At 50.5% G+C, this 12,071-nt stretch overlaps 1 protein-coding gene across 1 annotated transcript; it reads right to left on the reverse strand.

Annotated features, from left to right (window-relative positions):
* Positions 1-5,103: 5,103 nt before the first annotated feature.
* Positions 5,104-10,100, reverse strand: LOC129625125 (thyrotropin-releasing hormone receptor-like). Its single transcript, XM_055543270.1, has 3 exons — positions 9,369-10,100; positions 5,802-6,169; positions 5,104-5,232 (listed from the first exon to the last, which is right to left on the reverse strand). Exons 1-2 carry the CDS (start codon positions 10,098-10,100, stop codon positions 5,855-5,857), a joined length of 1,047 nt encoding a protein of 348 aa, XP_055399245.1. The 3' UTR covers positions 5,104-5,232; positions 5,802-5,854.
* Between the last annotated feature and the right edge of the window lie 1,971 nt (positions 10,101-12,071).

A 12,071-nucleotide genomic window follows, 5' to 3' on the forward strand; every position in this document is an offset into this window, starting at 1 on the left:
TAAAAGGAAAATAGGGATACAGATGAACATTCAGATGGAAGAGATGTGTAGGGCAAGGTATGTGGGAAGGGGCCTGGGGTTTCTGGGCCTGTCATTCAACCGGCAACTCTACTTGGAAGCTCTCCAAACCCCATTCTGTTGGGATTTTTATGCAGGCAGCATCATCAAGCAGGCATGATCTATCCATGACCAACTCCATTTCTCAAATTTCTTGAGATCCACTCCAAAACGTGGGAAGTAAATCCCTAAACAACTTACCTGGGATTTGTTCATCTTCGAAGAAGGGAACCAAGAATGATGACATCAAAGCTGGATAAGAAAGAATGAAGAATGGAATCATGAGACAGCTAACACAGCAGCTCTTACTATTATTTACCAAGAAAATGGCCCTTTGATCCACCTGGTCCAAGAAGCACAGGAAATAACACAGTGAGGGAATATCCACTTGTCAGAATTCTGAAATGATCACGTAGAACTTTTTATACTGAGAAAATGTAAGTAGTGGGCTTGCTTCCCTGGTGGCTTGGTGGTAAAGAATCTGCCTGCTAATGCAGGAGACTTAAATTTGATCCCTGGGTCAGTAAGATCCCCTGGAGAAGGAAATGGCAACCCACTCGAGTATTCTTGCCTGGGAAATCCCATGGACAGAGGAGTCTGACGGGCTACAGTCCATGGGTAGAAAAAGAATCAGAGGCAACTTAGCAACCAAAGAACAAATGAAAGCGATGGTTTTCTATGGAATGAATCCTCACGAAGTGTCTTTTTCTCTTTAACACATCTGCACCCTTCCTTTCCCCTACTATTGCAATGCACATTTTTTCTTCTGAAAGCTGAACTGAGGCTTTCATGAATCACAATGATCATTCAATGGTCTTTGAATATGGTGTGATCTCCCAGGTTTTGCTCACCCTGGAGAGGAAAATTCTGGCCCCCAAACTCTTCTTTCAGGGATTTTTCTGTTTCTGCCTTAAAATCCTAGGGAGGGGTTTCAGTTTAGAAATATGTTTTTCCAGGTGTGATTTCTGTCCTTGGGGCCCCCTGCTTTTTCCTTCACTGGGATGGTTTTGTTTCTACGTGGGCATAGCAGCCACATTTCCATCAGCTGGACTCTGCATTTGGACTCCCAGTGTTGAAGTGCCTGGTGAGCTGGACCTTTTCTAAAGTCCATTTAAGACTGCAGAGTGAAAAAAGCTGCAGGAGGCAGAACGAGCCTAGAAGCCTCGATTATACCTTGTGACTAAGGAAAATAGGTCCAATGCTGTGACTATCAAAATACATAGTATAATTGCTTCCTAGGGCACACAGAAGGCAAGTCATCATGCCAGAAAAAAAAACCAATGAGGGTAGGCAGGGGGGAATATATATTACAAAGATCATGCATGTATGCTAGGTTACTTCAGTCATGTCTGACTCTTTACGACCCCATGGACTCCTGCCAGGCTCCTCTGTCCACGGGATTCTCTAGGCAAGAGTACTGGAGCGGGTTGCCATGCCCTCCTGCAGGGGATCTTCCTGACCCAGGGATTGAGCCTGCATCTCCTGCATTGGCAGGTGGGTTCTTTACCACCAGTGCCGCCTGGAAAGCCCCACAAAGAAAGCCCCACAATGAGACGGGGAGTAAAACAGACCTCACTAAAACAGATTTTTAAACAGTTTTAAAATTTACTCATTTACCAGGGAATAAATCACTTTAGCTCTCTGTAAACGAAGTTATAAAATGTGCTCCTAAAGGTGCGGTAATGCCAACTTCATAGCCTGGTTGGGTGGACTGAGTGAGATATCTAAAAATCTTTGTAACATTGATTGCAAGGGATACAAGTCCTGAGTGTATTGTATTCTGGCTTGCTCCCTGCAACATACTTTTTTTTTTTTTACTGCACCAGGAGGCATGTGGGTTCTTAAGTTCCCTGACCAGAGATCCAACCCAAGCCCCCTGTGGTGGAAGTGTGGAGTCTTAACTCCTGGACTGTCAGGGAAGTCCCATGGGCTTGCTTTTTACAAACGCTATCTCGTTTTACCTCAGAACAACCCAATGAGGCAAATATTATTCCTAGGCTCACTTTTCAGATGAGAATACATGAGGAGTGTAAATAAGATGCTCTGGGAAGCAGTGCTCTACTGTGACAGGACCTGGTCTAAACACAAACATCGTGCTCTTAAAACCTCATGCGGCACAGCAGACATCACCCCAGCCTCCCAGCCCCCTGAAATCTTTTCCAGTCAAATCTGCTCCCTGGCCATTCCCGCCAACTGAAGCTCACATTTTTTCTTCCAATATATGCACAGTATAAAATAACTAATACAATGATTATAATATTTGTTTCTATAATAAATATTCCTTCCCTTCCCTGCTGTTCTCCACTACTCTTCAACCCAGCCCAACAGGCTGCAGATCTAAGTTGCATCAGTGGAACTTTGGGGACAAGATTTGTTTAGAGGCTCAGTTGTGTCAAGACTTTCTGCAACCCCATTGACTGCAGCACATAGGGCTTCCTTGTCCATCACCAGCTCCTGGAGTTTGCTCAAACAAATGTCCATTGAGTTGGTGATGCCATCCAACCATCTCATCCTCTGTCTTGCCCTCTTTCAGTTCAGTTCAGTCGCTCAGTCGTGTCCGACTCTTTGCGACCCCATGAATCGCAGCACGCCAGGCCTCCCTGTCCATCACCAACTCCCGGAGTTCACTCAGACTCACGTTCATCGAGTCAGTGATGCCATCCAGCCATCTCATCTTCTGTCATCCCCTTCTCCTGCCCAATCCCTCCCAGCATCAGACTCTCTTGCCCTCTTTAGCCATGTACAAACCTTGCACCTTCTCAGAGAACCTTCTTTTTAAAAAGGGGGGGGGGGGTGCTGCAGGGAGCGCCAGTCATGAGGCCTGCAAGTCAGGAGCTCTGCCCTCTGTTGCCTTGCCCCCGACCATCGGGGAACCCACCTCAGGGAAGGGATGCTGGCAGAGAGCGCGTCCACTCTCCGCGGACCAAGGCCAGCTCCGCCCAGCCCTTCGCCCCCAGCCCCGAGGGCTTGGAGCTCCCTGCCAACCCTTTAACTTGCGGGTGCACCCGCTTCGCCCAGGTGACCGCGGAAAGGCGGGTTCCAGACGCTGCAAGACTCTTTCCCCGGAACAGCCTACAGAACTGGAACACGGACTAGGCAGAAAACTGAAAAGCACGGTAGGTAGCGCACTGGCAATGGCACATGCGCAGAAGAGGCCGCCGGGCAGTTCTCCCCAGGGTTCCCCAAGGGGCGGTCCACTCTTTTCCGGACTACATTCTCCATAAGGCGCCGCGGCCACCGCCCACAGCAGGAGCTCCTTAAAGGAGCTTCTGGTGTCATTACCCGGCTTGGGGGGATTGCCCGGAACCATTAATACAAAAAGAGTGCATATGAACTCATCGAAGACTACAGATGAGAAGTGAAGATGACAGACTATGAAATGTACCCCCAAATGCAAATGATTCCTCAGGCCTTATCTTTCTCTTAAACTTCTAGGAACACCAGAAGTGCTTCCCAGGTGGCGCTACTGGTAAAGAATCCGCCTGCCAACGTAGGAGACATAAGAGATGCGGGTTCAATCCCTGTATCCGGAAGATCCCCTGGAGGAGGGCATGGCAACCCACTCCTGTATTCTTTTCTGGAGAATCCAATGGACAGAGGAGCCTGGTGGGCTAGCTCAGTAGTGTCGCACAGAGTCAGACACGGCTGAAACGACTTAGCAGCAGCAGAAACACTAAAGGCTGATAGTCCCTTATTCTTCCTGCTGTTGTTCCCACTCAACATCAGAAGATGCACTGGGGAGTATGCCCAGTGAGCATTTCACATGTGAGAAAGCCTTCTACCTTAGCCTGGATCTCATAGGGGAGCAATCAGAAAAATGTGTGTTGCATGGTTGCCTGGCTTAGTAGTTTGGAAAGAGTAGGATTGAAGGATTGAGTGCAGACAAGAATATTAGAGGGAAAAGAAGGAATTTATGGCGCTGGGTAAAAAGTGTGAAGATCTTAGTGTTTGTATTAGTTTTCTATGACTGTGTAACAAAGTGTTAACGACCAGGGTTCTTGGTCTCCTTAATCAATAGGAATCGATAAGAAGCCAGACAAGAAATTCAGGCAAGGCTTTATTGGGGCCTCTGCAGCAGCAGTGGGGAGTGAAGGCAGAGGGCACAGGTTAGATTCCTAGTCGGGGAGCTAGAAGTCCACATTCCTCTCAGCCAAAAAGCCAGACTATAACAGCAAGAGAAATATTGTAACAAATTCAATAAAGACTTTTAAAATTGTCCACACATAATATTTTTTAAAGAAATAAAACATAAGACAAATCTATTAAGCATAATTCTGTTTTTTTTTTTACATATACACGTTTAGATAAAGTTATGTACATTAAATACATATGATTGTGTAAATTTAGATAAAATTTAGAAAGATATTGCAAGAATGAGGGGAAAACAGGGAAAGGGGCTGGGGTCTTGAGTTCTATAGCTTCCTAGGTCTCCAACTCCAAGCCTCAGTCCTGTCATCACAGAGCTCAGGGACTGCTCCTCGGAAGTGATGATTAGTCAGGGAGTCTAGTGGGAGGGGAGGGGAGAAGTAGGGGAGGCGTGGGAGAGGAGGGCAGATGGCCGGAGGGAAGACAGGAAAGAGAAGAAACCAATAAAAAGGCAGACGCGCAAGCAGATATTGGATAATGCAGTTTCCACTGTGACCACTAGGTGGAGATATCAGCACAGATCAGCGGCCATTGAGGGCAGGTGAACTTCGTTGCCCGGGCAGAAGGCTCCTCTGCTGTTAATCTGCGTCGACTCCTCTGTGGTTGATATCCATTATTGTTAGTTGTTTCGCTTTTGTTTGGTCCTCCTGACATCTATACCACTTTTTCCTGATAACAAGCACTTCCATTTTTCTTTGGGGAACAACCCTATTCCCATTAAGGTCTACCATACACATTCACATAGGTGTGCACTGCACAACCTCATGGGATCTGTCCATTTTAGACTGCTGGGTGGTGCCCACTGGAACCGAGCAGTACTCAGCCTGCGTCAGTGTCAGCCATTGAATGATGGTCCAGTAAGCTACCCATCCTACTTCTGGTCTAGGTGGAGTGGATTCATTCTGATATGGATGCCATGAAGTCACTGCCCAATTAACTCCTGCCAGGTGGATCCCTGGAGTTATCCTGGTTACGATTCTTTCCAGCTCCAACCAATTCCTTTCTGATTTCCTTAGGCAGAGATAATTTCTGTTGCCAACAAAGAACAAGTCACAATCTGGACCTCAAATCTTCCTCAAACTGGAAGCCAGATCTCAGCAACGGGTCTTGAGTATTAGGATTAAAACTTGTTTTTATTCATTATCTATTCATTTGTGGCTCAGCTGGTAAAGAATCTACCTGCAATGGGGGAGACCTGGGTTTGATCCCTGGGTTGCAAGGATCCCCTGGAGAAAGGGAAAGGCTACCCACTCCAGTATTCTGGCCTGGAGAATTCCATGGACTGTATAGTCCATGGGGTCATAAAGAGTCAGACATGATTGAGCAACTTTCGTTTTCATTCATTCATTTATTCATGTAATAAATATTTGGGAGCACCTCTTAGATTTGTATATTTATTGAACTGGGAAACTGTTTTACTAAACACACAAATCTAGGCTGTCTGTGATGTAAATAGTGATCCCTAGGGTGGTGTAGTGCTCAGCTTGTGCACCTCTCCCGAACAGCCCTGGACACCACTCTCTCCTCCAATACCCATGTCTCCTCAAATGCATGGAGACCCCTTCACCTCAACAGGGGTAAATGGGGGGGGGTCTCACCGTGAAGCGGCAGGATCCCCTTCCTGTCTGGACATCACGTCCCCTGGTTTCTTCTAAGAGCCCAGTCTGCCCTGGGAACAGTCTCTGATGACCCTGTTGTAAACAGGGCTGGCCTCCTGGGGCGGGGGCTTGGGCCGGGCCATGTGGCACTGAAACAGTCCACGGAAGGCCTCCCGGAAACGCTGGGACATGAGGGCATAGACGATGGGGTTGATGGCGCTGTTCACGTAGATGCAAAGGCGGCAGAAGAGAAGGAAGCCAAGGTTGAGGTAGGGCGGGCTCAGGAAGGAATTCACCACCACCAGGGCGCGGTAGGGCAGCCACAGCAGAGCGAAAAGGACCACCACCACAGCCAGCATCTTGGTGATCTGCCGAGTGAGACAGGAAAACAAGAAACGCATGGGTGCCCAGGGAGAATCCTGGCTTCCAGGGTGCTCTGTAACACAAGAGTGTCTGGGCCTGGCCAATCTGTGATTGCACGCACATCCTCACTTCAATTCCATCCTCACCGAGAAAACCGCTCTGCATCCTCTGCTCTGTTCAAGGCTTCAGAAACCTCCCAGCTCCAATCCACCTCCAAAGCCTTTGAATGGGGCGGCTCCCACATACTGGGAGCAAATTCACTCATCCACTGAGCTTCAGGACATCTGCTGTCATCATAGGTGGACACCAGAACTGAAGGCGTTCATGCCAGTAAAGAATGTAGAATAGTGCCAGGCATATGAGAGGTGCTTTTGTGGTTTATTGTGGGTTTACTGCTGCTGCTGCTACTGCTAACATAACCTCCACTACCACTATTGCAACTGCGTGAGGTTCAGAGCAGGCACAGCTGGGTTAGAATCCTTGCTCCACCGCAAACCAGCTGTTTGGCCTCGGACTGTCCCTCTCTCCAGTCGCTTCTCCCCAACAGACCCAGCCACACGCTTCCTTCTGGCTCTTTAACTCACCCTGCCCCCTCCCTTCTGACTCTCCTTCCTGCCTTTGCTCTTGGCCACCTGTTTGCCTCTCCCTGCTCCCTCCTCTTCACTTCCTGAATCTTCAGATCTCCGCAGCACTTCCCTCAAAGCACAGACTAAATGAAGCCTCCAAGAGGAGTGCACACTGGAAGGTGTTTCAAAAGATGCAGTTTCTAAATTCCGGAATGAAATCGCCACAAGGGGGCGTCTGTCGAGGGAGCCGGGACATCACTAACACTGCGGAGGCTAACAGAGCACACGAGCCCCGGACCCTGGAGTCCTCAGTGATCTCTCCAGAGACCAAAACACGGCGGCAAACGTTATGAGCTTCAACTGCTCAAATAGTCTTTAATGAGCTTAATGAGCTGCAACTGCTCAAATAGTCCTGTCACCGGTTCTGTGACCAGCAAACCCTGGATACATTCAATCAGCTCTGGGGAACAGGGGAGAGACAACTTTCTCATCAAGCTAGCCTGGTTTTCCAGCGTAGGATTACTTCTTAGAGTCTGTGAGTTTAGTTCCTCTCCTAAGAGGCTTGGCTCTGGCTGAGTCAATAAATTCATGTTATACAATATTCTCCAGGAACCATGAAAAATCACAGGAATTCCCTAGAAGGTCTTGACTTCTGACTGTACCAAATTCAGATCCTGTTCCATTCTATTTTACATTCACTTGGGTGAGAAATACCAGCAGGGTGGTGGGCTCTGGAGCCAGGTTTCCTGGGTTCAAATCTTGGTTCTGTCATTTACCAACTCTGTGACCTTGGGCAGCCTTTCTGTGACCCAGTTTCCTCTGAGATGATGACATATGATACATCATGGAGTTGGTGTAAAAACTCAACGTTATAAAAATAAAACATAAATGCCCCAACAAAACAATAGCAATAGGTACCATATATTGAACACTTACTATATGTCAGATTTATGTTCACTACCATCCATTGAGGTAGATAGACACTATAATTATTTTTTATTTTCCAGTGGAGGAAATCAAGTCTCAGCAAGGTGAAGTGACTTACCCAAAGCCACACAGCAAGACATTAACAAAGCTAGGGGCCAGAACCTAGGTCTAGAATACTCTTTTCACTTCTAGAAGTTTCACCTACAGCATAGATGAGGCAGGATTTTGATCCCAGTCCTTCCAGGTTGAGCCTGAGAGCAGTAACAGTAGTAAATAAGTGGGAGGGCAGGAGTTGCATTTGTCTGGAACCTAAACTTTCTATTTCAGGCCTGCTCAGCCCGTGTCCTGCCACCTTCCCTCTAAAAACTACTTTGATCTAAGTTGTCTGCAAGCAGGATGGGCCAAAGGGTCTTTTGGGGGCAGCTGGAAGAGCCCCCCAACAGCGTGCCCATCCCAAGAGGCAGGGAGATGGCACAGATGGTTCTTGCCTGGCTCAGGAGTGATTCAGCCAGGACGAGGTGCCTCTGCCTTCCACACGAGCTGTGGGTCAGGGTGGAAGGCTGAAGATAAAGACCAGCTGGACCCAGAGAGTGCTCCTCCCACCTCCATTTCTGGAAACCCTGTGGTGTGGTGAAACTGCTGGAACAGGGGTGAAGATACAGGGATGGGCAGTTGGGTTCCTGCTCCCAGGTCCCCTGCTGTGTCACCTTGGTCACTCCCTTGTCTCCTCTGCCTGTTGCCTTGTCTGTAAATTCAGGTAGTAAACCTCCCAAACAGGAGTGATTTCAGGAACCATCAGATAATCAGGCACACAGCAAGCGCTCAGTAAATGCTGGATTCCTCCCCAGGATCCTTTCTCCTCTTGTGCTTTCAGACTGTCCACTGAAGCAGCTTTAGCACCAGAGGGTGTGGAATTGTCTTGGAAAGTGACTTCACCTCTCTGAGCCTCACTTTCCTCATCAGTAGAAGAAGGGGAATAACGGGTATGGTGGAGGGACTCACTGAGGAAGTTTAATAATAAACCAACGTGAATTTAGCCTTTAGTGTCCGACTCTTCGCGACCCCATGGACTGTAGCCTGCCAGGCTCTCCTGTCCATGGGATTTTCCAGGCAAGAATACTGGACTGGGTTGCCATTTCCTTCTCCAGGGGATCTTCCCGACCCAGGGATCGAACCTGGGTCTCCTGCACTGCAGGCAGACTCTTTACCATCTGAGCCACGAGGAAAGCCCAAATTTGTGACATCAACTCTAAATGAATTATTCCATTTCTGTGGGCACTCCAAAGTGCTCCACATTGCCCTTATCTCGTACAACAGGAGAGGAAGCAGGCTCAGAAAGGCAGAAGTGATCTCTCCCAAAACAAGCCCAATAAGTGTCACGACCTGGATTTGAGCTTGACTCCAGAGGGCTTCCCTGGTGGCTCAGACGGTAAAGAATCTGCCTGCAACGCAGGAAACCTGGGTTCCATCCCTGGGTGGGAAAGATCCCCACCCTGGAGAAGGGAATGGCTACCCACTCCAGTATTCTTGCCTAAAGATTTTGGACAGAGGCGCCTGGTGGGTTACAGTCCACGGGGTCGCAAAGTCAGACACGACAGAGCCACTAATCTGTTCACTACATTTTTGACTCCAGAAGGGCCCAAGGTGCCATCCACCAATCTGCTGCAGGCTCAGTACAGGGTCTGAAAGAGCGGGGGGAGGAGGGCCCTACCTGCTTCCGGGAATGGAAGGCACCCCTCCTGCCGTTGGAAGACAAGCGCCCTTGGCCAGCGGGGCCGCCCTGGTGCACAGAGCCCGACCGTCCGGGGTCGCCAGGAGGCAGCGGCCCCGCGAAGAGGACGCGCGCTATTAGCGCGTAGCACACGGTGGCCAAGCCGAGGGGCAGCGCGTAGAAGAGCGCGAAGTCCAGGAAGTAGACAGGCAGGTAAAGGGACCGCGACACGCGGTAGCCGCACTGCACTTGCACGCCGTCGGCGTACGCGGTCTCGCGCGTGTCCACCAGGAAGAGCCAGAGCACGCAGTAGGCGCCGGTGCCCAGCCACACCAGCGCCGCGATGCGCTTGGCCCGCGCCGCCGTGCACAGAGCCTGGGCGCTCAGAGGGCGGCAGATGGCGAGGTAGCGCTCCATTGTGAACGCGGTGATGGAGCCCGTGGAAGCGTTGATGCCCACGTACTGCAGGTAAGTGATGCCCAGGCAGCCGGCGTGGCCGAAGATCCAAACCCGGGCGGAGGCCGCCTCGGTCACAGCGGGCACTCCAGCCGCCAGGAGCACTAGCAGGTCCGCGGTGGCCAGGCTCACCAGGTAACAGTTGGTGGACGTGACCATGTGGCGGCTCCGGACCACCACCAGGACCACCATGGCATTACCTGCCACACCCACGGCGCACACGAGGGGCACCAGGGTCAGGGTCACTGCCTGGACAGTCAGTGGGGGGCGGGGCATGAAGCTCGGTCCCGATGAGTTTGCGCTCTCAGAGTGCTCGGTGGGCTTCTCCATGTGCCCCGGTCCGCGCTGCCCCGCGAAGGCAGCAGCGAGTTGGAATGACTCCCAGGTGCAAAGGTGTCCTGGGAGAATCTCCCTGAAGGAAGCTGCGCGTCCCGGGGAGGAGGGGCGGGTCTCGCTGCTGTCTCCAGCTTAACTGGTTTCTCCAACTCCAGGCAGGGTCTCACTGCCACTGTGACGCTGGAAACTCGGAGGCATCAGGAATTAGGCTTGTGCTGCCCAGTTGGCGCGATCGCTCCCAGGGTGGGGTTGACTGCAGCAGAGCATTCTGGATTGTAGGGTCGCGCTCTAGCAGGGGACCGGGCACCCGAATGCCGCTTCCTTCAGGACCAGCTGCTGGAGCGCTCAGTTCTTACCTTTCCTCTCCAGTTCTGGAGGCTCAGGACTCTAGACTCGGGGATCCAGTCGATGAAGCTCGGTGCGCGGACTGACCGATCCTTTGCCCTTCTAACCTCTTCTCTCGGCTCTGCACGACCCCCCCCCCCAACCCCCCAGGCAGGCTTCTCTACTGTTCCCTTGTCCTCTCCACTAATGCCACTTGGCTCATTCCGGTTGCCCCAGCCCGGCACCAGTTCTTTCCACCAGCTCCTGGCACCGCACGAAGTCAGATGGGGGACGCAGGGTGCGGTGGGGAACGGAAGTTGAAAAAGGAGCGGTGCTCCCTGCTCGCGCGTCCCTACCCTGGGCTTTGCTTCCTCCCTTCTTTCTCTACGGGAGCATCTCCTCTGGACCTGGAGGGGGCGGCGGGGTAGGGGAGGAGTCGGAGACCCGCTGGCTTCCCAACACAGTTCCGGGATCCTATCCTGCTCTCCCTGGCAGAAACCTCAGCCCTAATCCTGACAAATGGGGATCAGAGACCCAGAGCTGCGGGAAAGGAAAGCTACTTGCTCCTCTGGGCTTGGGCTGCTCCTGTCTCCTCCTAAACGTCTCATCTCCTTGTCACCTTTTCACTCTCTCTTGCTTGTGAACCAGTGAAGTTGCTCAGTCGTGTCCGACTCTTTGCGATCCCATGGACTGTAGCCTACCAGACTCCTGCATTCATGGAATTTTCCAGGCAAGAGTACTGGGGTAGGTTGCCATTTCATTCTCTTGCTTACTTTTCCCAATTTTCTTTCCTTCCTCCTGAAGCTGACCTGTAAATTCTTGGAGGGTGCCCCGCCCCACAAGAATCTCTCCCGTCTAGACAGTGCCATTCACAGGGCACAGACCTGTTAGGAATCTTAAGCTCTGTTCCTGCTGCCGAAAAGATGCTTAAGGGTAGTTGAATGAATGAAAGGACTTGCCTCTTCATTAGAGGAAGCTCCTTGAAGGTGGGACCACACTAAGCTTCATAAGGGGCATAGAGGCTGCTTCCAGGGAGCCTAGCTTCCTGCCTGCACCTAGCAGATGCTGACAGTTGTTGCTGCTGACGATCCGTCGATTATGCTCTCTAAAAATTATTTGTTCATCTGTGAAATGGGATAATAATGATAGAACCCATTTCGGAGTGTCCTTGGGAAGCTCACATGATTGATGTGGGAAAAACCCATGTGAAACACTTAGCTGGGCTTGACTGTGGCAAGGGGCGGATATATGGGTAGTTACAGTTCTCTCTCTGTCTATCCATCTATCTATCATCCATCTATCTATCACTCTATCCCTCTCCTCCCCCTTCTTCTTCCCCTTCTTCTCTGAAGAGCTTGCTCTGTCTACAAATCTGATAAATGGACAAAGAAAGAATGAGAGGGAACTTGCCAGGGGAGTATTCTGGGAGCACCAGCCAAGATTCCATTGTCCCCATTATCAGTCTTTATCACAAATGATGACTAATGTGTATGAAACACCAGGTATTGCCTGGCGATGCTCTGTGTGCTTTACAAATATGTAATTCTATACTCTCTGTGTCCTATGGGGAAAGTATTATTAGATCCC

This window comes from Bubalus kerabau, chromosome 13, assembly GCF_029407905.1.
Source record: "Bubalus kerabau isolate K-KA32 ecotype Philippines breed swamp buffalo chromosome 13, PCC_UOA_SB_1v2, whole genome shotgun sequence".
In the NCBI taxonomy this organism is placed as follows: domain Eukaryota; kingdom Metazoa; phylum Chordata; class Mammalia; order Artiodactyla; family Bovidae; genus Bubalus; species Bubalus kerabau.

Bases quoted from the DNA above. Each gene is read 5' to 3' on its own strand.
- LOC129625125 (XM_055543270.1), bottom strand. From the start codon at position 10,100: ATGCCCCGCCCCCCACTGACTGTCCAGGCAGTGACCCTGACCCTGGTG. The intron at 6,170-9,368 runs GTAGGGCCCTCC...CTCACTCGGCAG, and splicing joins CCTTCCATTCCCGGAAGCAG to ATCACCAAGATGCTGGCTGT.